Source organism: Falco punctatus (genome assembly GCF_963210335.1).
Source record: "Falco punctatus genome assembly, chromosome: 7".
Classification (NCBI taxonomy): Eukaryota; Metazoa; Chordata; class Aves; order Falconiformes; family Falconidae; genus Falco; species Falco punctatus.
In genome coordinates this window covers 29,158,881-29,186,274 of record NC_137587.1, presented here as the reverse complement: position 1 = coordinate 29,186,274, position 27,394 = coordinate 29,158,881, and the positions used below count along the sequence as shown (strand labels likewise).

At 39.8% G+C, this 27,394-nt stretch overlaps 2 protein-coding genes across 6 annotated transcripts in view; one reads left to right on the top strand and one right to left on the bottom strand.

Annotated features, from left to right (window-relative positions):
• The window catches only part of PTPN21 (protein tyrosine phosphatase non-receptor type 21), a 50,521-nt gene extending 40,614 nt beyond the window's left edge, over window positions 1-9,907 (top strand). For all 4 annotated transcript variants that reach the window (XM_080395103.1, XM_080395105.1, XM_080395104.1 and 1 more), the window contains 4 exons: window positions 1,127-1,255; window positions 1,573-1,807; window positions 2,334-2,494; window positions 3,376-9,907. In XM_080395103.1, coding sequence (XP_080251229.1) covers window positions 1,127-1,255; window positions 1,573-1,807; window positions 2,334-2,494; window positions 3,376-3,504 — 654 coding nt within the window. In that variant the 3' untranslated portion in view covers window positions 3,505-9,907. The remainder of the gene's footprint in view (window positions 1-1,126; window positions 1,256-1,572; window positions 1,808-2,333; window positions 2,495-3,375) is intronic.
• A 9,874-nt stretch (window positions 9,908-19,781) lies between these two features.
• Window positions 19,782-27,394, bottom strand: part of SPATA7 (spermatogenesis associated 7) — a 42,084-nt gene continuing 34,471 nt past the window's right edge. For both annotated transcript variants that reach the window (XM_080395110.1, XM_080395111.1), the window contains 6 exons: window positions 26,597-26,663; window positions 24,886-24,956; window positions 23,901-23,954; window positions 22,454-22,531; window positions 20,924-20,981; window positions 19,782-20,592 (listed from right to left, as the gene is read on the bottom strand). In XM_080395110.1, the coding sequence (XP_080251236.1) occupies window positions 20,098-20,592; window positions 20,924-20,981; window positions 22,454-22,531; window positions 23,901-23,954; window positions 24,886-24,956; window positions 26,597-26,663 (823 nt within the window). In that variant the 3' untranslated portion in view covers window positions 19,782-20,097. The remainder of the gene's footprint in view (window positions 20,593-20,923; window positions 20,982-22,453; window positions 22,532-23,900; window positions 23,955-24,885; window positions 24,957-26,596; window positions 26,664-27,394) is intronic.

Genomic DNA, 27,394 nt, shown 5'->3' with positions numbered 1-27,394 from the left:
GATGAGTGAGAATCCCTCCATGTGTGTCTCTCCCTTCTTCTGCCGAGGTTTCTTTGGGGAGAAGAGAAACCTGTTTTTCCTCATTACCTAGAATAATGGTGGGTTAATTATTGGAGAGGTCTTCTATATTTTGCTTCTGTATTGATCTGCTGTCTCATTTCTCTCTATCTCATCTCTCTGTGGATTGGTGCTGACAGAAGGCATGTTCATTCTTCGCAGTTAAAAAGGCAAATAGCTTTAACAAACTGGGATCCTTTGCAATGATTGTGATATTTTTGAATTGCAGTGACAATCCTTATTATTTCCTCTTCCATACTCTCAGACTAGATCCACAAGACGCAGTAAGCTAGCTCCCAGCTTAAGCTTTTTTGGATGGTTAGAGGAACAGATGGAGCCAGGGAGAAATCTGCTCTTTCATAATCTTTGTTTGCCCTCCTTCCCTAGCTGTAGCTCTTTAAACGCTGTTTAAAAAGTGAAGAAGTTGCAGGGTGACCTCAAGAACCTTCAAAGCAGTTTGTTCATTTTTCAGTGGATTTACCTACTCAAAGTGCAACTGCGATTGCCTTCATTCTTTCTCTGAAAAGAACTGAGATCATCAAAGCAGCAGTTGTAGTTGCGTTGCTGTCTCCTTTGAATAAATCTGTACATTGACGTGGTACTGTAGTTTCTATACTTCAACTCCTTCACAAATGTTGAGTAGCTCTTCCGTCACTTCTCAAACAAGATAATATTTTTTGAGGAAACATCAGCTAATTCTCACTTTTTGGTGCGTGTAATTGCATTTACAGCACCAGTGTATGAAAGCTTCTCTAAACCTGAATTCGCTAGAATACCTTAAATTCACAAAAGAGAAATACAGTTTTATTTACTCACTTTTACATTATGCTTATGATGTAAAATACATTTGTTTACCTGTATCTCTATACAATTTCCAACATCGTGTCTCTTCTGCATCTAATGTGACAAGATACAGCTAAAAAATGGAGGCAGATATAACTCACAATGGGCTCCTACTTCTGCAGTGTTACTGTCTTTTTTTCAGTTTGTGCATTTTCAAATGGCTGACTTAAGAAATGGAGAAAGGGAGTTGTCAATAATTACTAACCTAATGTATTTCTTTTTACAGATCTCTGTTGGTGGCATAGAGTGGGATTACATTGCTACGCAGGGCCCTTTGCAGAATACATGTCAGGATTTCTGGCAGATGATCTGGGAACAAGGGATTGCCATCATAGCTATGGTGACAGCAGAGGAAGTGAGTATAAATTGAGTCAGGTTTCTCCCCGAAATTCCACAATGATTTTGTAATGAACTGTTAGAGAAAGGAGATCTTTGCTCCAGTGAGAAGAGTAATCAAAGATAAATATCTAGTCACCCCTTTGCCATTCTGTCTTGCTTTCCTTGGCAGGAAGATGTGAATTTGCAAACTCTTTCCTCTGGAAAGTTGGTTTACTTGGTGAGAAACCATAACGCTGTAGTAGTACTTATTAGAGGAGAGATACAGTTGTTACAGGAGCGTTAGTTGTATGAGTATTCTTACTTTTCTTGTTAAGCACATGTTTTACTTTTAAGGAAAGTGGGCGAGAAAAAAGCTTCAGATACTGGCCACGTCTTGGTTCAAGACATAACACCGTAACATATGGAAGATTTAAGATTACCACACGATTCCGTACTGACTCAGGCTGCTATGCAACTACGGGTTTGAAGATTAAACATCTTCTCACAGGACAGGAGAGGACAGTTTGGCATCTGCAGTATACTGACTGGCCAGAGCATGGCTGTCCGGAGGATTTAAAGGGATTTCTCTGTAAGTTGTATTTAATACTTTGTTTTGGGGTTGGTTTTTTGTTCTGTTTTTAATACCTTCTAAAATGGCTGCTATATGTGAATTAGCTTTTGATAAGTATGTCAAGCATTCTGCTGTAAAAGGTTTCTTCACACCAGCAAGAGATACTGAATTATATTTTTGACAGGAATATACTTGTCAGTTTGTAAAAGTGACTGTCTAAAGCCAAATATATCATTTACTAAAAGTTTATATAGGGTAAAACGTAATTGCATGATCTGCTACACATTGTATGTTCCAGTAGTAGCAAGAGGGCCATGGTGGGGAATAAGGAACAAGTCAAAGAAAGTCTTACTAAAGTTAGATGATCTTTATAGATCTGTATTGCTTTAGTTGGGATGTGACTTGTGATTTATACAGTGCAGCATTTTTCTGTGGGATGTCATTTGTTAAATTACTACTTTTCTGGTAGTCATACAGTGTAATAGCATGGCTTGTGGGGCCTCATCTCCTAAATTTGTTATTCTTATCTCGTTAAACTTAATAGCATACTTGGAAGAGATACAGTCAGTGCGGCGCCATACGAACAGCACTGTGGATCCTAAAAACTCTAATCCTCCTGTACTGGTACATTGCAGTGCAGGTGTAGGACGCACAGGAGTGGTCATACTGTCAGAGATCATGATCGCTTGCTTGGAACACAATGAGGTGATCTCTCTTTCTGTTTTTGCTTTAAATAAAGTTAGGTAGGAGAAGAATAAATGAACAACCATCAGATATTTACTAGGCAGGTTATCTGAGCTTTCCCAAGATGGGGCCTTTGGAAGAGCCCTTACAACTGTGGTTGAAAGAGCTCTTGGCAATTCAGCAGAAGTTAATAATCTTCTAGAGTTACTCACTTACACACTGGGCACTGGAATGCTCATTTGGATTCTTGACTCTGTAAGATGTCAAGTCACGGAGCGGAACAAGGTATGCCCTAGGCTATTAAGCATATTTCAGGATTTCACTCTGACTTTACCACTTTTACTTCATGCCTTAGTCTTAATGGATAATATTCAAGAACATGCTTTGTAGCCACTCGCTGTGCTTGTTATTAAATACTTCGTTCCCAAGTGTAGTGTTTTTGCAGTATCAGTCTCGGCAGATGTCAAAGCAGTAGTTTGATAGAACAAAACCTTGTCCTATCAGCTTTTAGCCAGAAGTGAACAGCTGTGAAGTGTTTATTAATAATATAATATGCCAGCTGAGAGTCAACAAACTGTTTTGTTGTGGATCCTTTTCCTAATACTGTGACAGACTTTTGAAGCCATTAGGTTTGTGAACACCCATACCCCATGAGATAGAGAAGTTTTACATTATGCCTGTTTCCCAGGTGAGGAAATAAGGTAGTCGTGGTCAGCGGCGTAGTGCAATCCATAGTGCAGGCATGGCCAATGAATTGCTGGAGCTGAAATTAGAGCAGCTGATTCTCCCTTTAGATCACTGGTAGTGCTCTGAACCCCCTGCTGACAAAGCGCAAGCCAGTCTCCTTGCTCGCCAGTCTCCTTGCTCACCAGTCACTGTAATGGTTTGTTCTCTTTCTCCAGATGCTGGACATCCCACGAGTGCTGGACATATTGAGGCAGCAGAGAATGATGATGGTGCAGACTCTTTCACAGTACACTTTCGTCTATGGAGTTCTCATTCAGTTTCTCAAAAGTTCTAGACTTATATAACCCCTGCCACTTCCTAAGGGACACTGCAAGAGTTTACAGAAAGAAAATTACAGTTGTCCAGGCAGACCTGCTCTCACTGGTGTTTTCTTTGTATGATGAATCACACTGTTACCTTTCAGGGCTGGTATGTGGCTGTTAAATGCAAGTAAGTGTAACAGTCCCTGCAAAGCAGGATCTTCGCTGGACTAAACTCTTCCCGTGTTCAGCTGCAGTCGTATTAGGGAATGATTTTACTTGTGCTGGTCTGTAGTACTTGCATATGTTCTTTAGAGTGATGTTACTCTGGGCAAAATAAGTATCTTACGGAATGGAAGTACAAGGCACAACTTAACAATTATGTTTTAAAACATAATGTTAGTAAACTGTGCAAAAAAGCTGTAGATGCACACAGGGTGAGAAACCTGCTCCTTGGGAATGTCAAGGTCTTATGCAGTTTCATTCTGCTTTCAATTTTATATTTAGAACAATACAACTATATTTTTTAAAATGAACTTTTGGTTTCCTCTGGTTTACTCGGCAAAATTAGCAGCTCTTAGATATTTTAAGCTGATGCTTTAAATACAGTTATTTTTATATTCAGTATTTTTTAGTTAAAAAAAAGATCCCAAACACCACAACTCAAAATTTTTTAAACAGCATAATATTTTCAGAGGAAAAGACTGACGACGTTTGAACTTTTAAAAAATCGTGCAGAAAGTACTAGAGGAAGCTATTGGTAGGTAATTGTAGTGCTGTGTAATAGAAATGACAAGTGAAAGATCCCGTTAACTGTTGCTAACTGCCATTTGAGCGGAGGCATGTTTACCTGTAACAAGCAGGGGAAAAATATTACCTACAAGGTTATTGGAAACAAATGAATGGGAGACAGTACACATTCAGTATTATTCATATATTTAGAGGACAGTTTGATTTTACTGGCTGAAATCAAAGTGGATGCAAATGTTTTAAGCACTTTTTTTGCTCTGTTATTTATGTAGTTAAACATAGAAACTATAATCATGCATTGTGTCATATGGTAATATACCATTACTAACCTGTTATTTTTGGAAGAGCCTTTTAAGTTGGTGAAGTGGAAGAACCAAAGTTGGAGTAAGAAGGTGCATAGTGGTGAAGCAGAAATGATGGTATGAAACATAACGGAGGTGGTGTGGCAGCTATGATTGCTGGTTTACACAGTGCAAAGATGAACTTTAAAAATGTTTATGTTCCCAGTCAAGAAAACCTTTAAAGCACTGGAGTTTTCTGTAGAATCCTCCAGAATATTTTGTCATTACTAGGAACAGATTTTGCTAATGCTGTGCAGTGTTGCAGTAAAGAATGTCCACAGAAGCTGTTTGAGAACACTTGCAGAATGTAAGAGCTCTTAGAGGTGATACTGGAGATGTGGGTATTTTGGTAGCTGTGTAGGTGGCTGAGTCAATGGCTGTGGCTTGGACCTGAGGATGAATTGTACCTTTGGTAGTTTCCATTTTGTCCCATGGGTCTGGTCTGATGACAGTATCCCTAAATAATTCTCTGTGGTTTTCAGATGGGGACGGTATGGCTTTACCTGCCTTTTCAAGTGTTTTGAAATGCCGAGTTGAAAATCCTTATTCAAAAGAGAGCTATTAGTTTGTAGATATCTGGTTTAATTTCAAAAAAACCCTAAGGCAGACCAGTCTGCAGGCATTTTAAGTGTCCATTTCCCTGGATACCTGCTTAGTGAAATGAAATCAGACTGAAAGTAATTTTTATCACTGGTGAAATTAGTTATTTTTCTGAGCTGTAACAAGGGTTTGGAAACTATTATGAATAATTAAACACCCTTCAAAACAATAATAGTCTTCCAAAACATTAACTAAGAATAATAAATATGTTGCCTTGCTTTCCTCTGTAATAAGCTACTTCTAAAAAGAAAAACATATGGTCCAAATGACTTTGTGCTAATATGTCATTCTATAAAAAATGTAGTACTTTAAAGTACACTGCATTAATCTAGTGCATTTTGTATGCTTTCAGGTAGTCTGAATTTTTCTTCTTTCAGTAAAAGTAAGACTGAATATTTCAGATGGGGGAAGAAGATGTTCTTTTTGTAACTATGAAATGCCTAGGAAGTATGAACTGCCTAAAGTACAAAATGAAGTCCAGAGGAAACCAGTTACTGAAGACTGATTCTTTATATATAAAATCTTGCAATCTTCTGTGTAAACAAAAGTATTGAAAGAAACAACTGTACTTAGCTATTTGTATCACGCTGTGTTTCAAAGACATCACTACTTTTTGCCACAGTTCACATCTATATTCAGAAATATTTTTGAATGGGAAGGTATGCTCTAAAATGTAGCTTGTACCTTTTCCATTTCTGAACTTTGGACTGTGATCTTCATAACCTGGTACATGCAGCTTTTAACGAAGCTATGTACAACCCCAACTTTGAGCAACAATTTTTAGCTATTCAGCAGTAACTGGGACAGAACACCAGGTATGAGGCACTAAAAGGAGCAGTTAAAACAAGCAATTTAATCCAAAACTTCCGGGATTATCTGAGGTGGGTGAGGAAATGTGTGTTTTACGGCTTTCTTTTCTGTTTTGCTGAAAGAAGTTGTGTTTACTTCTAGAGGCAGTTGCTCTCTAATCTGGTAGTCACCGTCTTGATCTATTTTTTTTTTTTTTTTTTTTTTAAGCGTAACGCTCCTACCTCCTCCACTTCTGCCCATCAGCAGTCTGTTTTTGCATTCATAGACTTGGTTTTCCTACTGAAGGTAGCAGAATTGGGTTTTTGTATGTAAGCGTATGGCTCCAAGTAAGCATGTAAAATGAGCAGTTTCTTTTCTAAAGATACCAAATGAAAACAAACTTTGCAACCTCCTGTAACAAAAACAAATTTAAAAACATATTGTTTAGATTTCCAGTTAACTTCTTTTAAAAGAAAATTCAATTCTTAGCACTTTGTTCTGAGCCTTGAAGAGGGATGCTTTTTTACATCTAGATGTGCTGAGTGCTTCATGAAGTGTTGGACATTATAAGAACATCCACCGTCCAAATCCAGTCACAGTGTGTATCAGAGGTGGATTTATTGGTCAAAAGCTTAAAATTCCACTATAAGCCTGTCCATTTTGCCAAATGTGCTTCTGTTTTTATGGGGATAAAACCGGATTATTACACAAGATTTGAGCTGAATTTTTTTAGTAAGAAAAGTTGTATGAAGACATTCTTGCAGTAAATGGCAAATGATGCTGATCTCTAGGGATGTCACAGCTCTCAGGGATAAATAAAGGTGCTATATACTGTCAAGAGACAGATTTGGCCGTCTTTTGTGGGCTAGGTGGAAAATGCTTTTTAGGATAAAATTCAATGAAGAGTCAGAGGAAGAACCCATAAATTGTAGTAAGGGTTTTTCCACATTTGATTTCTTTCTTGGTTGCTTGGATGAGAGATGTTTTTGGCCAGTGAATCTTTGTAGTCTTAGGCGAGCAGCTCTTCTCTAAGAACTTGTCAGAGACCTGTTTGTTGCAAAGATGTCACTGACTTAGCAAGCTTAGCTGTAGGCTGCAAACGACTCCTTGCCCTGTTCTGCGGGGGAGAGAAGCTCCATGGTACACAGAGGAGTGTTGCATGGCTTTTCTGCAGCCTGCACAGCAGAGCTTTTCATTTTCTGCTGTCCCCTGTGAAGAGCAGGGAAAGTTTTATGCCTTAGTATTGCTCTCATTGTGATATCTTTTGCACAAGTGAATGGTAAAAACTACAAGTGCAGGGTGCTGTGGTTTATAAGTAGAAATACAATTAATTCAAAGCAGGTGAGTAAGGCAGAGTTTCTGCAGTTTCTGTAGATGAAAAGCTGCTGTAAGTTATCAACATTTATTTAAAAAGTAAAGCAATAACAAATAAAAGTAAAATGAATTGTATTAAAATGGAAAAAAAATGTTGACATTTTGAGAAACATATTTTTGGCTCCTTTTATAATGCTGTGTATCTTCTTTTGAAGTGGCTGACATTTGAGCAATTTTCTCCAAAAATAGCTTCTTAAATTTCATAAGTAAGACTACCTGAGGCTGCTGCTATATTGTTGTTGTTGGAGCAGCTGTTAAAGTTGAGTGGCTAGTAGATTTCAATGGCCTCTGGACCAAACTTGGGAACTGCAGGGTTGTTTATCATACAAGATAGCTGTGTAATAAGACCTCAGTTTTATTATCAGTAGCATTACTAAACCCCCAGACTTAAAAATAGTGAATTCATTACTATACTTCAATAGTTAGTTCAAATTATTAATTTAAAAGAAACAACACTTCAATTGCTAAGAACTCTGTGCTTTAGGGTTTGGGTTGTGGTGGGTTTTTTTAATACTGCAAAGCCATGCAAAGGCAGAGTCCGCTCCTGCAGTTCTTCCTGATATTGTAGGAATTAAAATTGGCTTATTGCCAATGAAAGCTGGAGCCCTTAAAGCACGAATACTCACATGACTGCTTTAAATTTAAATACAGATTACAAGAATTAACCAAAAGAATGCAGCAGGAATGTGCATACATGAAGCTACAACATTCAAAGGAAAAGTAGCTGAGATAGTTTGGAAGAAATTCTCTTGTGAAAGTACAAAATATTGGAAGTAGAGAGTGAGGATTTGAGGAATGGCTGAAGGCATGTTGAAGAGGATTTGGAAGATTTTGTGTCCACAGTAGAGCTGCTAGAAGGGTTTGATTCATGTGGTATGTTTTTCATGGCATGGTAGGCTAAGTGAATATGTAGTCATAGGTGTTATTTTTACTGGCTTCTTAAAATGTGATTTTTGAAACTCCAAATGTTTTTTTCAGAGGCTCTGTTTTTACATATTTTCCTTTCCAGATATATTTAATGCGATCTGTCAGCTCAGTTTCTGTTTACTTATTAAAGGTCAGGTTTTTCAAACCATGGTCTCTGGTTTTACACATGCAAAATGCAGGGGGAATAGGCATACATGCAGTTTTGCAGTGATAATTTCTGATGAATGCAGGTTAGATTATTTGAAAGTCTAGATACTTTATGAATGCAGCCAGGTTTACAGTAGGTGTGAATTGCACCAGATTTAAAGCTGGGCTGAAAATCAGGCCTTTGAAATGCGGAGTTTAACATGTGCTTAGAAATTATGTTGCAGTGCAGCATTTGCAGTACAGTGATATTAAAATAATATAATACTGTGCTAAGGTAAGGGAAAAAACCCTTTTAACAGCTGTTACAAACCTGTCTGTAAAAAAGAAGAAAAAAGTCTTAGTATGATCCTCTTGGGGACCAGCTAACTTGGTGCATCCTGTTGGCATCACATATGTTACTTTAAGGTCTACAGGGGCTGAAAAAAAGGATTTGTTAACTTCAGTGAGCATTTCAAAAAACTATTGGTGAATGGCCTTTGGTTCTGTTGCTGTATTCCACATGATGCTGCATTCAGTGGTGAAGAGTAACCTCTGGTGTATTTGTTCTTTAGAAGTCTATTCTTCAGCTCTAATTACGGAATGAAGTTAGAAATCAAATGCAAGGAATCTAATGAATAGAATTTACAACAGATACAGCCTGTGATAAATTAGAGAGCAAGTCTGTAGATACCGTAATGTTCAGATATGCGGCAATCAAAACTACCAAATTTATTAATTTTATGAGCACAGTTTCAGAAGGTGCCTAATGTTTATAAAGGGAATTTAAATGCTGTTTTTCCATTTGGAAATATTTAGGTAAAATTAGGAGACTTTTATAATACTTTTAAAGATTTTGCAAATGCCATGAATTTTTAGAATGGTAGGAAACTTGATGGGGGAAACCCATGTAAAATCCTCCAGTCTGTCACCTTGCTAATCCTGGATAATTCTGACAGACAAGGTGTATATGATTTTTACAAAGATACATTCTTAAATTGCTTTGAAATACCCAACTTACCTGTTCGATTTATGGCTGATTGGGGTGTGGGGCGGTGGGCGGGGCTTGGATTGAAATTGTAGAGGCTTGACCTGGCAAATCGGTGGGTATGTACACTCCTGCATATTGCTGAAATCTCTTCATTCAGTTAAAGCAAATAGGTGTTCAAAGGCCTTTCAGCAGTTTTGTAGGATTGAGTCCTTAATGTCAGAGAAGTGCAGGATCTGGCTCCATTTTCTTCCATTTTCATTTGAGCCAGTATGCAAGGATTTACATGAGACTTTGTTTAAACAGTAGCAAACATGAAGTATTATTTTCTAGTACTAAGCTAGTGGTTAATGTGTCTGTTTTTGCTGTCTTGCCACCAATACTGTAAAAATGTATAATCAGAACAGCTTTAATTCTTGTAAAACTGAAATTGGTTTGTAAAACAGTGTACAAATTGTGTTTCATAGACAGAAAAGCTTGTATTACTGAATGTAATATATGTGAGATGAATATATTATAGTCTATTTTTGCCATGGAAATAAACATTTGAAGCAACTATGAGTTTTTATTGTTCCATTATTAAAAGAAAAATCAGGGAACTTAGTTTTCATGTGTAGTCCTAGGCTGGGACATTACCTTCAGTACACAGAGTTGCTATCCCTCTTCGAAAGTGCTGCAGGTACTGTCCTGCATCTCAGTACAAATATAAAACTTGCACTGTCAAATTCTAATAGCTGTCATCTTTGTGGCAGGGAAGTCTTGCACCTGCTGCACTATCATCATTGTTTATAATGTTTTGCATTTTCTAAAGCTATTTTTAGTATTGAATATTCAATTTCCCTGTAACCTTTAAGTGGGAGAAAAATGTTCTGAAAGTTGAAAAACCCTTTGCAAAAGCATGTGAGAGAGGAAACAGTTGATTGTATACTTACTTACTATCGTTGGAGCTGCTACCAATAACTAACACTATTGTGTATTCATTATTAACTGAAGTTCTTCTTCATTTTGTAATTGACATTTAGTCAGAAAGGGAGGTGGTCCAAAAGGCTTGCTATATGATACCTGATGCAGCACAAGACCCCCATAACCTCATGATAAAGGAATTGCTCACTGGACATCACAGTTTCACACTGGACAATTGCATTTCCCTTGTCTTTGCTAAATACCTGGTGTGCTGCCCGTTTAACTGTATCTGAAATGACCGGGCTTGTAACTGAAATCTGTCTTCTAGGTGTGCTCAGTTTGATAGCATTAATTGACTTCAGGCAAGACAGTAATGTATCAGCTATCTATGTACTTGTCTGATCAACCCCCCAAATCCTGGAGAATGTCCTGTGTGATGTTCGGTGTGGGCAAAGCTCTCTTATTTGCCATGGATTTAAAATCAGAAGAGGGAGTGTGGTTTCCTGGGGTCCTAAGCACATAGTAAAAACACCCAGCAGTTCTGATCAGTCTTATTATTTATACTGATTTTAGACCCGAGGCAAAGTTCTCTTGAGAAGCCTAGATTTCCAAATTGCTGTAAACTATAGCTGTTATTTTCCACCCACTGTAAAATCCCTCTTGGAGCCTTCTGGTGGCCAGAGTTGGCTGAGAGGGGAGTGACTTGACTCATGGCTTTGGCACAGTGGCCAGCAGCTTGCTTGGGCAAAAGCTCCAGTACTTGGTACAAGAGAAATCTGGGGGAGCTGATGAGAAAGATTCCTAGCCTGGGGCCTCGACTAGGGGAACTGAAGTAGCGCTCATTCAGCTGTTAGGGTTGTTTAAATTGTGAATAGCTGTGGATAGATGAAGGTTACATGAAACTCAGCAATGCTAGGTACCTAGCGGGAAGTTTTACATGTGACAGTTGCTCTGTATAGGATCCGATGGGTTGGGGGTTTTTTTTCACGCCCATTCCTTTTCCCGGAGGAGTCAATGACAGCATATAAATGTGTCTATCTCTCCACTATTTTTATGAACATCCTGTGGAAGGCTGGACTCTGCCTGAAGACGGAAGCTGCCCAGCGCCACAAAAATGTTGCCAGTTTACCTTCTGCAGCCCAAGAGCTACTTGAGGATGGTCACAATTCGTGAGTATGATGGGAACATCACTTACAGCGGTATTGGCAGGAGAATGGTGTTGCAGGAGAGCTGGAGTTAAGTGAGGGCTGGTGCATAGGTGAATGCTCATCAGCTCTGAATTAAGCAAGGTATTTCGTATTGCTGCATATCACGTTAGCTCTGTCTGGCTCTTGGGCAAGTTGAACCTTCTGCCATCAGCATGTGCGTTTGAGTGATGGCAGTTTTGTGGCTCCAGTGGAACGTAATACTTAGGGAAGTGGTGGTTCTGATACTTAAAAGCTAGTTCTGTTGATATTAAAATTGCTTTAAACTGGCCTTATTCATTCAAAGAAAACCCAAGTGTAAGTAGGAGATAGGTGAGCCTGGGAGTATTTTGCCACAAAACTTCTTTGTCTTTCAGAGGTGCGCAGGGTCGAAGGCATGCTGTAACATTTGACTTCATGGCATTCTTTGGGAGCTTTTCTAAAGCAAGGATTTCAGGGCATGTGCTGTGTTCTTGGGCTCTCTACCTGCAAAATGGCCCAACACAGATGTGGGAAGAGCTTAGAAAAATTCTATCCCATTTCTGATCATTCACCACATCTCCCAAACTAATCTGCGTGACAATCTTTCAGATAGACATCAAGTTTAAACCAAACATCTGCCATCCCCAACATACCAAACCAGTATTATTTGCTGCCCTGCTTATTCTATGGATTTAAAGTATCTGCTGTAATAACCAAAACCAACCACAAAAGACTTGCAGGGCTTGCAGATGAGGTTCAGATTATTTTTATTATTAGCCATTTCTAAAATGACGATCATGTGCCTTACGTAAATTTAGAAGGACATTGAATCCTTCCATGAACAGACCCCAAATTATCATACCCGGAGGCGAATGAAGAATTTTCACTGGTGTTAAGCACCTATGAAGAAAGCCCCTGTCAAGCCTGGCTAATACTGACAACCAGTGATCCGAAGGAACTGCATACTTCGTGTGTGCATGTCTGTATCTGATTTCTTCTGGCTGCATGCTGTGCTACTCACAGTACTGAAGCTGAAAATGTCTTTCCATTGACACAATCTTCAGCGAAAGACTTCAGGAAATTAGAAGATAGTTTGGGTTTAGTTTGATAATGTGGAAAATATTGTTTTAGCAGATTAATCAAGGTTCATTGAGTTTCTTGCACCATAGCAGTACAGAAATAAATCCATTTGTTCTGTAGTGACTGTTTCTGAGCCTCCAGGAATAACAGGTGCTCACTCTGTGTTCCAAAAACTTGAGTTGCCTCCTGAAGACCAGGAGCTGTAGGTGTCCATCAGTCACCAAATGTTTACTTCTCTCCCTGAATTAGGAGAAGCAATTTAATTTGAAACTATAAATCTTAGGGAATTGTACTGCTTCAATTATCCTCTTTAAGCCACCCTTTCACTAAAAAAATGACATTAGCCCTATTTCCTGATTCTTGTGGTACTGAAAGCTATCTGGCAGATGTAGGCCAGCTGTCTTAATGAAGAAATCTGATTAGATTTTCTTTGGGGGTGACTTCTGACTTGAAAAAGAGAAATATACAGACAAGAATCAAGTCTTATAAAAACTCGGGTTCAGTTAGGTTCCTGACAGCAGCTCCAGAAGGATTAAGGAGAAAATCACATACAATGCAATGGCTCAGCCGGTCTGAGACAGTTGCCCTGCTGATCCCACTTGTTATGGTGAAATATCCCCCCAGGACGCTGGGGCCAAGGGCTTGTTCCTTACAGGGCACTGGTAGGTGACTCTTTCTTCCTCTGTCCTGATGGATGGTTCTTTCAGCCTGACCTCAAAATGATCGCTACCACCTTCGGCAGACATGCTGAGTCTTCCTAGAGCGTGTGGGTTCCCGTAGCAATGCCCTGTCCAAACTAGAACATCTGTTTTCCCCTTCGTAAGGAGAAGGGAAACACTGTGTTGTGTTAGTAAGCAGGATGAAGGTGTAATTAGGAAAGAAGAGGAAAGTGCAATTGTTCACCAAAAAAAATAGAAACACAGGTAGATGGTTGAAGGATTTGTTTCCTCCCCAAGCTCCTCTTAAGTTTTGAAGGGCAGAAGAACTGTTCCACAGCCACGCCGATCAGAAGAGCGATAGGAATCCAAATGACAGGTATTAAATGCAGTAGCTTTGATGCACTGCGAAAAAACTAATCTAGCTAAAATAAGGAGCATTGCTGAGTGTATGCATTCCCTGCAGTCAGAGCAAAATTTATCGTTAGTGCCATGGTGTTAGTTAGGAGAGCTGCCAAGGCGAGTTTAGTGCTTTCAGTGCATGTTATGCCACGAAATTGAAAATAAAATTCTCCATTTCAGCCTCTTTTTAGGACAGCAGGTCAGCCTTATCCCTCTGCACAATGCTGGTGTTTAAATAATGACAAATAAGCAGAACTGAGGCTAACTTACATTCTCTGTTGAAAGAAACTGGAAATACTGCACTAATACTACTGACTGGGTTGTCCTGATACCTGTGAAGCCAACTCTGGCTGTGAGCTGGCCCATTGCTCACCCACTCCATAGCTTTGTTACGGTGGTGCTGGAGCTAGCATCACGGGTGCCTGATGGCAGGGGTGTGCTCTCACCTGTCAGTTGCTTCTTCAGGTAAAGGGATGGACAACAAGGAGCTGGCTGCGGAGATGTACCCGAGAACCCTTTGGGGAGATCTGACTGCACCATGAAGTGAACTGAACAGAAGCTCTAAGAGGTTAAAATAGTGAGGAACAGCCATGGAGAAAACAGATGCTATGGAAAGCTACAGTGAGGGCCTTTGAAAGATCTATGTTTAAGCTGAAAGCCCCCGTGTAAGGCTTAAGACTCTCAAGGTGGGAGGGAAGCTCGTTTCTGAGGAAAGGGAAACAGATGAGAGCTCGAGGAGCTCTTCTATCTTTTTCTTACAATCCACTGTTATCTGAGATGGTTGTGCCTGGTGTTTGGGAAGCCTCATAGCCAGCTCCCAAACCTATGCTATCTGTATCATCTCTGGTCTTGCTTGTGTCAAACGTCAGGAAAAAGCAGGGTGCCAAATTCCTCTGAGCTGAATTTCCAGTTGGAGAGGCTATACCTCTGAGGTCCTGCGAGGAATTCTCAGGCTGACAGGAGAGCTGATGGCCTTTGACATGTTGCTTCACTTCTCCTTTGGCATGTGGGCATGCTTACGAGTGAGAAACAGATAGCTGGGAAGAGCTGGGGTAACCTCACAGTTCTGTTACCCATCTTCTGGAACTGGGCTCTGGCTGCTGTGAGCTGTAAGCTATGCCGCAGCCCTCACGCAGATACTGTAAGAGGAGTCGTATGGGCTTGCTGAATTCTTGGGATAACTGCAGAGAGCTCTGTACCTCATGCTACAGATCATGCTGCCTGTCCCCTATGAGAATGGGATAGCATGGCTCGGTGGCCTGCCAGGCTGAGGCTGTGTTCAAGTTTCTCTCTCTCTCAGGTTTCATATGCCTCCCTGCTCCATTTATGTAGCCTTTACTTGCCCTTCTCAAGGTCTAATTTCATTCCCCCAAGGCAGTAGGGCTGGAAGGATTGCAGGGGAGACTCTGTGTGCCGAAGCCTGGGATCTACAGGAGCAGCGAGAGCACAGCAGCATCCCGTGCCAGTGCCCGGCGGGGATGGGTGAACAGCACCTCCCGCGTTCCTCCAGCCCGGAGCATGGTGCTGGGTGAAGAGCCCACACCTTTTGTAGGCCACTCTCACAGTTTAAAAGATGAATGCAAATGTAACTTGTGTGTTGTCACCTGGGTGTAAGGCACATCTCGTGCCCTTTGCTGTCTGCTGGAATTAGCTTAGTGGGCGAGCTGAAAGGATCAGTCCCTTTAGGAGGTCTGAAGAGAGAACCCAGCTGCTTTGGAGGCTTTCTACAGAGAACAGAAAGTCCTATGCGCAGCAGACATGGCATTCTCAGTTTTGGTTCCCTTCACTTGAATTAACTCTTCTTGTTGCTACTTGTGGACTGCCTGACACCCCGGAGTCCCCCTAGGTTTTCTTTAGGGCGGTTGAGATGGAGATGATCTATGGGTGCTCTACAGCTCAACTAACCGATGATTTGTCATGCCGGTGGTAATTGCTGATTCTCTCCTTTCCCAGCGATGCTTTATCCCTGTGACGTGCTCAGCTTCCGCTGGCCCGTGACCCACTGCAGGTTTTGAAACTGGATCTGCTGGCTGGTGTGACCCATGCTGGTGCCATGGCTGGTGTGGCAGATTAATTTACGCTCACCTGTTTGCAAATCACTTGCTTTGCTACTTGGAATAAAAACGGAAGATGGTAGTTTCTGAATGAAGCAGATTCCACTATTGATAAAGGAAACAGGAAGACCGGACTGCTTGTGAGTATCTGGTTTTGCTGTCCTGGAGAGGGAGAAACTGTTTTTATTAAAATTACTGTTCTGTTCCTTATCATCTGTGGTACACACCAGGTGTTAGCTCCTGAGACCAGCAGGTTAAGTGCCCGGGAGATGCCAGAGAGAAGGGCTTGGTGGCTCTAGAGGCATCATGCAGCTGCAGTGCCCTGCACTTGCCTATCAGTGTATGCTCCTCCTGCCTTGGGTGGTCAAAAACTAAAGTGGAGCGGTGGAGTTCCCCAGAGCTCCCTGAAATACACCCTGAGTTACAATTTTCTTGGTTTTTTTCTGTTTTCATTAATTTTTAGGTCTCAAATACTCAAAATATAAATGCTTCAATTTCTCTACCCCTGTATTGTGGAAGCTTTAACATAGGTTTGAAGACAGATGTTAACAAGTGGCATCTAAATTTCTACTCTGTGCCCGTGTCCTACCTGATAATAGGTCTCACCATGTTTCAAAAGATGGAATAAATAACAATTTCCCTTTCCCCTTTAGTTTCTTCCTACATTCCCTTTAATGTTCGTTCTCCATTGCTATTTCTCCTTGCTACCTTTCAGTGGTGCACAGGCAGAGGAACAGTAGCAGGGCACTGAAGGGTGTTAGTGGGATGGCTTGTTGGTCAGGAGCTGTGCTGTCACGGCAGTGAAACAGCCTGCATTAGGTCCTACAAATGAAGCTCCTGGGCCTAGTTTTTATTTGTGCTGATGCTCCAGTACCCTTGTTCATACTCCTTGCACAGATAATTGCGGAGGAAAAAAAAGTGGCTCTTTTTTTCCCCACTCTGGTAGCCATTTGTCCTTGAATTATAAAATGATACTGGTTGAGCTGCATCGTTCTACAACTACTGTTGCATAGCTGTAATGACCCTGGAGTCATTCTGCAGCTAAGCCTAAATGAAAAATGCGTAGGTGTCTTAGACGTGGAGCTGATCACAGATAAAATGATAGCTTGGGTTTTACTTTTGAAGGTTTTTGTTTTCTGGTCAGTCCTAAGACATCTAAGCACCTTTTTCTTTCATCACAATCCTTACTTCAAATGACCAAAAGCCCCACTTAATACTTAGTAAATAAACAGAGTCCTACCTTTGAAAACAAGAGTTGTGATGACAAAACTGTAGGCTTTAAAGTTTGTTACAGAGTGAAGTAAGAATAGTGGGCTTTTGTCCATTTGAAGTAAACAGTGATGGTGTTATGTACGTGCTCACCAGCCATGTACATCTGGGCAGAAATAAGTCTTTACATTGCACATCACAGGTGCTGACTGTTCCAGTTTGTTACTTCTGAGGCATTCAGGTTTGTAATGGTGTCATGACTACATGTTTGTGCCAAGACCTGAGTATATAGATATAAAAGGTGATGAGACAAAAAAAATCCAGAACAAAACAAACAACCCAGAGTGAAAAAAAACCCTCAGAAGAAAAACAAAGCATGCGCTGTTGATTAATGTTACCAGTGATGTGGGTCAGGCTTGCTATCAAGCTGCTTACACAACTTATGCTTTAAGCACCACCTTAAAGTAAATGTGAACAAAAGGGAGAAAGTTTTAAGCCCTGGCTAGGCTGCAATTGCTTTTTGGATCTGTAGATAAATGTTATCTATACAAAATCAATTAGTTTATCTAGAATATTTTTTCCCCACTATCTTGTGGGAGTGGCTGTACAATGAGAAACCTGTTCCTTGGACCGGGCTGACTGCTCCAGCTGCTGGGATACTGGAGTGCATGATCTTCTGGTTCTTTACCAGAAATTTCACTCTGGATCCAAGAAATGTTCACAGTTGTGGTTTAGGCAGACAGATGCTTTCTTTGTGAAAGGTCTGTTTTAATGAATTTACTTACTCCTTTAAGTTCCATCTACCCAGAAAAAATGGCATTGATGCTCAGACAGCTCATCAACAGGAAATATGGTCAAGGAACTGGTTTTGTTTATTTTTGTGTTACTCATACGACAGGAAATCAGTGTGTCATTATTTGCACCTTTTTGTGAGATGATGTCATGACCACTTTCATTGATGTGGTGTTTAGGTTTTTTTACTTGCAGAATTTAGATGGGAAATTCTTACTAATCTTTAATCACACTCACATTGACCACAAGCCAAAGTTTGCCATGTGATCTTTTTTATGATGTAAAAGTGATACAGTACAGTGATGGGTAGGGAGAAAAACCCCACCCGAATTCCATTATTGGCCAAGATTGGAGAACACAGAATGGTGGGCCCCAAGGGTGGGTGAGGTCCTGCATGAGGAGCAACAAGGCTCCGGTACATTTAACCATGCTCTTTAGTTTTTTAACTAGTCCCTCTGTGTTAAAATTGTTCATACAATAGAAACTGTACTTCTCCAGGTGCATCCTGCCCTTCCAGTCTGTGGGGTAATGAATACAGCTTCCTTGGGGATGGGAGAAGAGCTTTGATCACTTGTGATTGAGGACCAGCCATCCCTGCACTGTACTGAAGCAGCCTTTTGGGTGTCTTTGCAGTAAGATAATCTCTGATAGAGGCATACAAAATCCTCCCACTCTTACCTACTGTTTGGTGAGCTGGAGCACTCAAGCTGCAGGCCAGATTTACAAGGCAGCCAGCTGAGTGCAGCAGATGAAAGGCTAGTACCCATCTGCACAGCTGCCTCTATGTGGCTAAAATAAACCCCAGCCTGCTGTCATCATCAACAGGTGTGATTTATTACTGTGGCCAAAGCAGCCAGGAAAAAAAAAGTGTCTTTTGCTTTTTTTGGAAATTATGTTCTGCACTGCAATGCTGGTGACTGTGCCAGAAATGTTGCTTTTGTTTGATTTGCTTTATCTAGAGGTTTTTTGAGATTTCTTCCCCCCTGCTCCTCACCCCCTGCCAAAAAAAAAAAAAAGGTTATTCTTACCAGTGAAGCAGTGGTCTGTGTCTGTAGGAGATCCTTACAGCTGCAATCAGTTGCCTAGCTTACAGGCTCAATAGTCTTTGGCAGACACTCATGAGCCACATGGAAGGCTGGAGGTAGCAGTTCTATGAACAGTAACCACTGCTGGAGGAAGCAGATTAAGACCAACCCTAAGAGGTATTTGCGGACAAGCTTTATCTAGTTCCTAAGGCTTCTTGTATTTCCTCACCCACAGCAAGGCAACGGAACTTCCTGGCATTTCCACAGAGCCTGTTGAGCTCATTCTACAGTAACGTGAATGGCAGGTAATAGCTGTACTCTGCTTAGACAAAGAAATTTGAGCTGATTTTGTGCAATGCATGCACTAACTTCAATTTAAACTTTAATCATAAAATAGACTTTTATCCATTTGCTGTACAAGATGCCTGATATGTCTTCTACTAGATAGCCTTGGTTATCAATCAGTATACCCAGCTCAATCTTTTTTCAAAACCAAAGCTCGATGCAGAGCGCTATCCCCAGGTTGTCATTAATGCAAGAAACTGAACCCTGTATTTTAGTGTTGTGCCGTTTGAAAATTGTTGCAGTCTTCACTTTGCAGGAATATCAGCTGAATCATGGACAACTAGGATTAAACAGCTCAAGAGCTGCATATAAAATGGCTCAAGAGCTGCCATGTGCAGTAGCTAGAGATAAATGTCCTTTTCAGGCCAGAGAGCTGGCAGCAGGTTAGGCAAAGACTGACAGTAACTAATACTGCAAAATGGCTCTTTATACCTGTTGGTACAAGGAATAAGACAATTGAGTTCACAGCTGAGGGCTGAAGAAGGAATGACCATCTACCAGCACCAAAAGGAATTCTTATGGTTGGAAAGTTACCTGTCCACACTCATTCCTTGTTTCACCCTAGGTAATGCAAGGAAAAGGTATGTTTCTTATGTTCCACAGTTATTGTAAAAGGAAAAACGTTGATTATAAGAACTTCATGACTCAATGGGATTTAACATCAAACAATGCTCTCTTCCAGGATGGACAAACAGTTCCACCTCTGCTCTGCAGGGATGTAGCATACCATGTTTTGATGTGGGTAAGTTGAATTCCTGTAGACTATAAAATCTTGGATCTTTATAGCAGGACCACAGCTGCACTAGCAATTAATATATTATAAATAAAAAATAAATATTTCATAACTTACTATTACATCTTTCTAAAAATATATATCTAATCTTAATATTGTCAAAAAATTGTCCCGTTATATAATTATAGACAAAATAACAAAAAAATATTGTATAACTACCCTTTAGAGTCTATATTAATACAGAGATTAGTTAATGCCCAATTATTTTTTAGCATTTTAGATTTTAGCAGCATTTAAACAGAAATAAATAGTTTACTATTTAACAAATGGCAGTTCTCCACAGAACTAGCTCTATCGCCATTTACAGCTACGTTTTGGCTGCTACTCATAATAGTCATGTGAGATCTGAAGGGTGCCGGCAAAGCTTTCCTCAAGATCATCAAGACCCTTGTTGGCTTCCAAATCACTGTCACAAGTAATCAAGTTTAAAGTTGCCTCACGTGAGGGTGAAGTGTCTGGGCTGTCTTCAGATTTCACACAAGAACCAGACTCCATCCCAGCATCCAGCATCTCAGCGACACCTTCTGAGAAGTCATCCTTGCTCTGTCTCCCGTTTGAACTTTCCCTGAATACTGGTGATTCACATTTGCTTGGTTCCTTTAATGGTAAATCCATGTTCCCAAAGAATTCTTCACTTTCTGTAGCTTTTCTTTGCCTCTGACTTGTACTGGTAAACTCAGGCTCTTCCATCATATCAAATTCTTGCAGATCCAGTGAGTCAAAGGCTTCCCAGCCTGTGTGGATATGCTCCGCACCAGTGCCTGGGCTGTAGCCCAGATCTGCTTTCAGCACGTCCAAGAAGTGGCGCATTTTGCTCTAAGGGGTGAAGGAAGAAAGGGGTGACATTTCTCCAGCCCCACAGTGCCCATCTGCTCAGAACTCAGGACTTGATTCTGACAGGAGGAAAGGGAGGCTGCTTGCAACCAAGTCACTAAATTACACAGCAAGTTGACAGTTGTCCCTTTTTTGGGCCTGTGACTCTTGATCTACTGTGATCCACGAGTCTGCAAATCTCATTTATGGAAGGAGATGCTCCTCACCAAGCATTCTGTTTACCTACAAATATACCAGTGCATTTCCACTGTACTTCGGAAACGTCGCTGAAGTAATATGCAGAGAGGGAGAATATTACAGGGGCAGCACCTACCTCATCCAGACGGTTCTTATTTTCTTGAATATGACACTCAAACAGTTGTTCCAGAACTCTGCAAATGAACAATTAAATGGTATCACAGGAAGAAAACCAACTTTTAACAGATTTACATAAATTCCCGAACTCATTTTTTAATTTTCATTTCTTAGCTGAATGGGACCACCAAGATTGCTTCAATTATGCTCCATAACAAAAAGGGCTACCTGGAGCTGGTAACCCACTGGACACATGCTCAACCAGCAGACCCAGCTTTGGGCACCAGATGGTAAGCATGTGGTGATTTGTAGCACAAGTCTGGGTGTATGTGGTCTGCTGGGTCTATGCAGTGGAAGAAACCAAAAATCCAGTGGTGGTTCTACTGGCACGCTGAAGTATCCAAAATCTCTCAGGTGCACCACAGCGGCTGATACACACAAGTGTAAATTAAGGGGAGGAATAAAATCCAGCTTCAGAAAAAAATCCGGAGAAAAGTCCTCAGTCCTGACAGCTCTCTTCTATTGCTTAAGCAGGATGAGAAACAATTTCAGCACAGAGGAAGTGTTCTGTGACAACTAAGGTACACAGTCACTGGAACAGATTTCCAGGTCAAGTGAATTTAATCTAGCTTACCTGAGACATTATTTAAAAAGAAAAAAGTGCAAAAAGGGTTTTAAGTGATAACATTACTGTAAAAAAAAAAAAGAACCGGAGGAAGGTTGCTCTTGGAATTTTCTCAAAGATTAATTTTTTGATTTAGTGTATTTAACATTGTCATTGATAGCCTTGACATGAGGGGGGGGGGAAAAAAAGAGAATGCACAGAACAGAAAAACAGCTGGGAACATTATGAGCCCAGAGGAAGATCAGAATACTATGTTGAAATTATCAGAGTACTATGTTGAAATTAGACTGCTTTGAAAATGGAATTACAAAAAAGGGTTAAAAATCTGTATCAGAAATACTGCAGGGTTTTTTTGCTATAAACTGAAAGCTCTTCATGAGAAAGAACTCGTATGGAAAATAATTTGGGAATACTACTCAAATACATTAATTGTATCATAACTTATTGTTTAATTATTGAAAAAAGAAAATCTGATTTAGCAACTGGTGAAGCCTTATCTGAAACAGTATGTAATCCTGACAACCCATGCTGAAGACCGGCTTCACACTGGAACAGGAATAAAGGAAAGGAGATGGAGGATCTGTTGTGTGAAAGATTAGTAACTTGGTATATTTAGTAAAACAGATGTTGCAGAGCAAAACAATTTCTTCTTAGTGTTACTCCACCTAGGGTTCCAGGTCAGTTTCTAACAAAGGCTTCATCTCCTGGTACACAGCAGCAGATCAAAGCAGGTGACCCACAGGTCTTTCCTAGTTCCCCATTCTTACATGAAGCAAAATAGAAACAGAAACAAAAGCAAAGGATAACTGTGTAACTATATATTCGTAAAGGCAAAGAAATGATTACTAAACACTACTTTCCTTTCTTATAGAGTCCATGTGTTTCTGACACAGCATTACAAATTCATAAACAATTGTAACCTACCTGTTAGAAAACAGCCCGAGGCTAAGAATGTCATTTGTTACATCTTCAATGAAAGCTAAATATAAAAGCTCTTCTTCTCTGTAGGGAGAACAGAAAACCCAATATTAAATGTTTTAAAACAGCGACACATTACACTATGTAGTAAGCCCAATACCACTACCTTTATGGGAAATGCCATTAAAAGACTGTATAGTTCTTGGCCCCAGCTGCGGTTTTTCAAAAAGGTAATTCTACCATGTCAAGCAAAGCCTCTCATTCAATTTTGAATGATAACAAACCCCGTGTAAAATACCAGACTGTTAGAAAGGTCACTATGGTGCTTCACGTTTATGCTGACTTTCTGGCGTGGTATAAATTAGCACAGAGATGCTGAGTGAGGATACCAGCAAATCTTGGAAAGCATCAGAACCTGTTTTGCACTGAAGAAGAAAGGGGTGCTAACTGGGAAGAAATTGTAAAATTGCAGTTTGATGCTCTGAGTAAAGGCTTTCAAAGTAGCTTCTAGAGAATCTGACTGCAGCTGAGAATTACTAGTCCTCAGCGGAAGCTCAGAAAAATGTAAGTGCTTATTTGACAGCCTCCATTCCTTTCAAACAACTCTTTGATACACAAAATCCTTGTTAGTGTGAGATGTTAGCTTTCACCTCTTCAAACAAATTTTTCTCTATTTTAATACCTGTTAAGGCCTTGTTGATGCCAATTGCTCTAAATGGGAGACTCTCGAAAAGTTTGGAGTTCTGGAGTTTGGAAAGAAAACCCCCAAAGAAAAGATTTCAGTGCTGTTTAATAGCATCTTTCTGAATATCCTGAAGTATCCAATCAAGCTCTATCAAATCATCCTCCAGTCTTAATAAACAAAAATAAGAAATGGGATACCACTTGCATGACACTTGTTACGTAAAATTTGTCAGCCAGCCTGAAGATTGTCATTTTGGTTCCCTCCATAGTCAAGACAGCTATCTATAGCTGATCTTTGATACCTATATCACCTCCTTAAAGTTAGGCAAGAACAAGGCTCTCCTAGAACAAAAAGAATTAAATGACTTTCCCAAGGTCACACGAGAAAGTATTGGCAGTGTTTCCGAATGTAACTCAAACCTGTTCTAATTCTCATCAAATTTCAGAGCAGAAATGTGGTTAAAAAAAACCCCAACAACTTGATATTTTGCCATCATTTTCTTCAGAAATTACAGACCAAAAAAGAACTGGAAATGTTTAAAGTATAGCCACTGGATGAGAAGTCTATCTTGCTTACAAAGTTATAATGAATTTATTTTTAGACTCACATTAAAATTTTTAATTATGTAACAATTCACAGTCATGTCAATTCTACTGCAAATGGTGAACAACAGTTTATTCTGAGTCCTCATTTACTGTTTCATCAGTTTTGAGGAAGAGTTTCTAGCTTAAAGTTGCACTAGCAGAAAAATGGTTTAAGGATACTTACTCAGCCTCTATAGTCCTCCGTGCTGAAGGCTGCTGAGAATACAATGATGACTCCCTAATCAGAAAATCAGAGAGTAAGAAAGAGCACAACATTCTAAAACCCCTCTATACTACCTTGCATCTCACTTTCTTCTGGAAACATGCTGTGCCATTATCCCACTTCCTCTTTGAAAAAAAAACACCAGAACACCCCCAAACCTTGTTCCAGTAGCAAAATTTGGTTTTAATAAATAATAAAAATTATGCTGAAGCCTGAAAGACTATGGTTCAAGAGTATTAAAACACTTCACTAGATACAGTGCTCCAATAGCTCAAATATTTCAGTGCTACTTCAGATGCTATACAGACCTCCACTATCCATAAGAGTGCTTTTTTTACCCAGAGTACAATTTTTTTCTCAGGTAAAAATGCCTTTGTATGAAAAAGCCAGAGAGCGAATCAGCTGGGAGCCCTTGGGTTCTAACCTGATTTCAAACACTGTTTTTGTAGACAATATTCTAAAACTCAGTATTACATTTTCAGAACAATAAAATGTGGGAAATGCCTTCGGTTTGCAGTTCTCACAGATCATAGATTCAAAAAGCTGGATGTCTGAAGACCCTTTCCCCCAAAAGGAAATACCAATTTGAATACCAATCCAGTATTTAGTTGTAGTGCTGTATAAGGAATATGTGGTCTGTAAGCTCAGATGTACGCTCAGACGCACAGAACTAAAGCCTCTACTAACCTGTCATCATCTCACTCCTGACAAAAATACTCGCATATTTCAGAGCTCTCTTTTTTTATTGGCTTCCCAGTGCAACTATACCATAAGAAAATAATGGATTCTGAAGCTGGGAAAGGCCATTGATGTAAAACACCCAACCAAACAAAAGTCCTGTGTGAAGAGACTTATAAAGACTAGTCAGTGCTTATGGCCTAAGAAGCAACTGTACAGAAAGCAAGAAGGAATGCTTCAAATATTCCTAATTCTGTAAATCAGGCACCTTAGGAAGGAGTACGGAAAAGCAGCTATTCCTCTCTCGGGTTCATCCACAGTGTATCTTTTATCTTCAGCCTACAACACAGAGATAAAAATGTTTAATATCTGTGCAAATACACAGCAAATTTTACCATTAAAATGAACCTAATAACCCTCTGTCATTAGACAGCCCTATAAATTTTATGTCTTCTCTGAGAAACTTCGGACAAACTGAGACAGCAAAGGCTCATCAGCTTTGACATCCAAAAATTTAGTCAGGAGCAACAGGAGATGAGTAAAATTTCTCCCCTGACAAGTACGTCAAAGATGAATTTGCTGAAAGCCAGAGGGGGTCAATGTCACCAACAGGAGTAAAATCTGGTATGCAAAACCAGGAACCAGCACTCTAAACCACATCTCTTGAGCTGCTTGCACAAATCTGATGGAAAGTAAAGTTGCTGACTATCTGCATTTTAAATGGTAATACTCTGAAAGGGCCACTGTAAAGCTACATGACTTACTGCCATCACTTTTACAACAGCCAAAGAAAAACTTGGATATGACAGGTGTGAAATGAAATCAGAAGTTCTTCCTGGAACTGAAGTGAAGCCTTCTAAATAATCACTTAACTTTTTCTTAATGAGGTCAGATGCAGATCAATGCAGGGGGTCTCACTTCTATTTTCGGGAAAGTTATAAATACATACTCTCTCTCACCACTCTCCTCCAATGAGTAAAGCATAATTATTTGCCTTAGTAAGCTAGAGACATGAAGACTCTGACCCTGTAGCCTTTATTGAGAAAGAAAGTCCACAGTTATTCAAGTACTTGTCTTATGTTTGACAGGGCTGGCTGTTTAAAGACTCATCTGTACAATGGCTACAAGATAAAGCCTAAAGAACGAACCTAACTTCTGATCAAACTCTTTCCATCCAAATATTAGCACAAATTAAGACAAAATAACTTCAGATTTGAAGTCTTAAGAAATATTTCAGGTGCTTCACCTGCTTCCCTCTGCCTCCCAAAGATGTTTGTGTTCTGTATCATCTTTATAATTTAATAATCTTAAACTACCAAACACTAAGGCAATTTCTGAAAGACCAAATAACTGAAAAACTAAGTTCAACTGTCACAAACACTTTAAATTCAACTTGAAATGATGGATGCAAACATTTCTGTGACTGACAAAAAAATACTAAGGGCTTGTAGAATCTGAAGTGGTGTGATTTTTCATTAAAGCATTCCAGATACATTCAGCAAGACAGAAAGCACACAGTATCAAGGAAAACTTCACCACCCACTGGTCTGAGTGCCTCCTCAGAGCAAGGAACTCCTTAGCTCCAATTCTTCTGTTGAGGGCTTTTTGGAATATCTTATCCAATGTAAAAATGAAGGCAAAAATTCCTTGAAAAAGAGGTACCTTCTTCTGCTGAAAAAAAATGTACCAATTATCTATGAACTTAACAGATATGTAAGTGATAGTGCACTTGTAAACTGTTGAAAAAAATTAAGATTTTGCAATATCCTAAGATCTCTTCCCATGCCTTAGTATTTTTTCTTATTGTTTCCACTTGTTCTTCTGAAACTCCCTCTCCTCTACAGAACTAATTCATCTCACGAAAATAAAGAAAATTAAACTTAAATCAGTAGTATACTGCTGTGGCAGAGATCAAGCATATACTCGAAACGATGGTGAAGGGTGTGCGAGAGTACCCAGATGACTGATAGATGTGTTACCTTAAATGTGATCTTCTGCTGTTCAGTCATGACTTTTCTCTCAGATGCTCTGTCTGCAGATCGAAAGCTACAAGATTTAAAGATAGATTTCCAGGAAAGCTACTTTTAAAATATGCAGAATGAGAACACCAGTGCCACTGTGGAAATTTCCCATCAATCTGAACAGGACCTAGCACTAAAATGTCTCGGACGGTTTAGAAAATATCTGCCAAGCTTCCATTCACATAATAAAACTAAGTTATAGTTCATTTTGAAGAATGATAACAGTCATAAATAGGTGATCCAAGTCCATTATTTGGCTGCAAATTTACAGGGGATAGCTGAATTATCCAAAGTAATTGTTCAGAACTGAGAATGGAGATGATCCTACGTACATTAAAAGTGCACCAGGAAAATGTATGACCCACAGCCAGAAAAACAGTTGCAACATGGAGCTAAAGCTATCATAATTCCAGTCTTATGAAATTCATACTTTGTTCTAGGACAAAACCAGAATTAGGCATGCAGGCACTGAGGACACAAAAGAGAAAAGATTTTTCTTTATGAGGTAGTATTGGTAAAACCAAAACTAAATCTAAACTTTAATTTGCTAAAAAGGAGTTCAATGCAAGAGAAGGACATTAATTTTGTATAAAATATTTCATATAGGACATGTCTGAAGGCATTTAGATTAAAATGCTAAGAATGCAATGAAGAGCTGCATTCAAGAGTTAAAAAAAAAAAGGACCTTTGCATGATGTATTAATTAATGAACTGGAAAGTGTGAGACTACAAGGGCAACAGTGAGGAACTACTTGC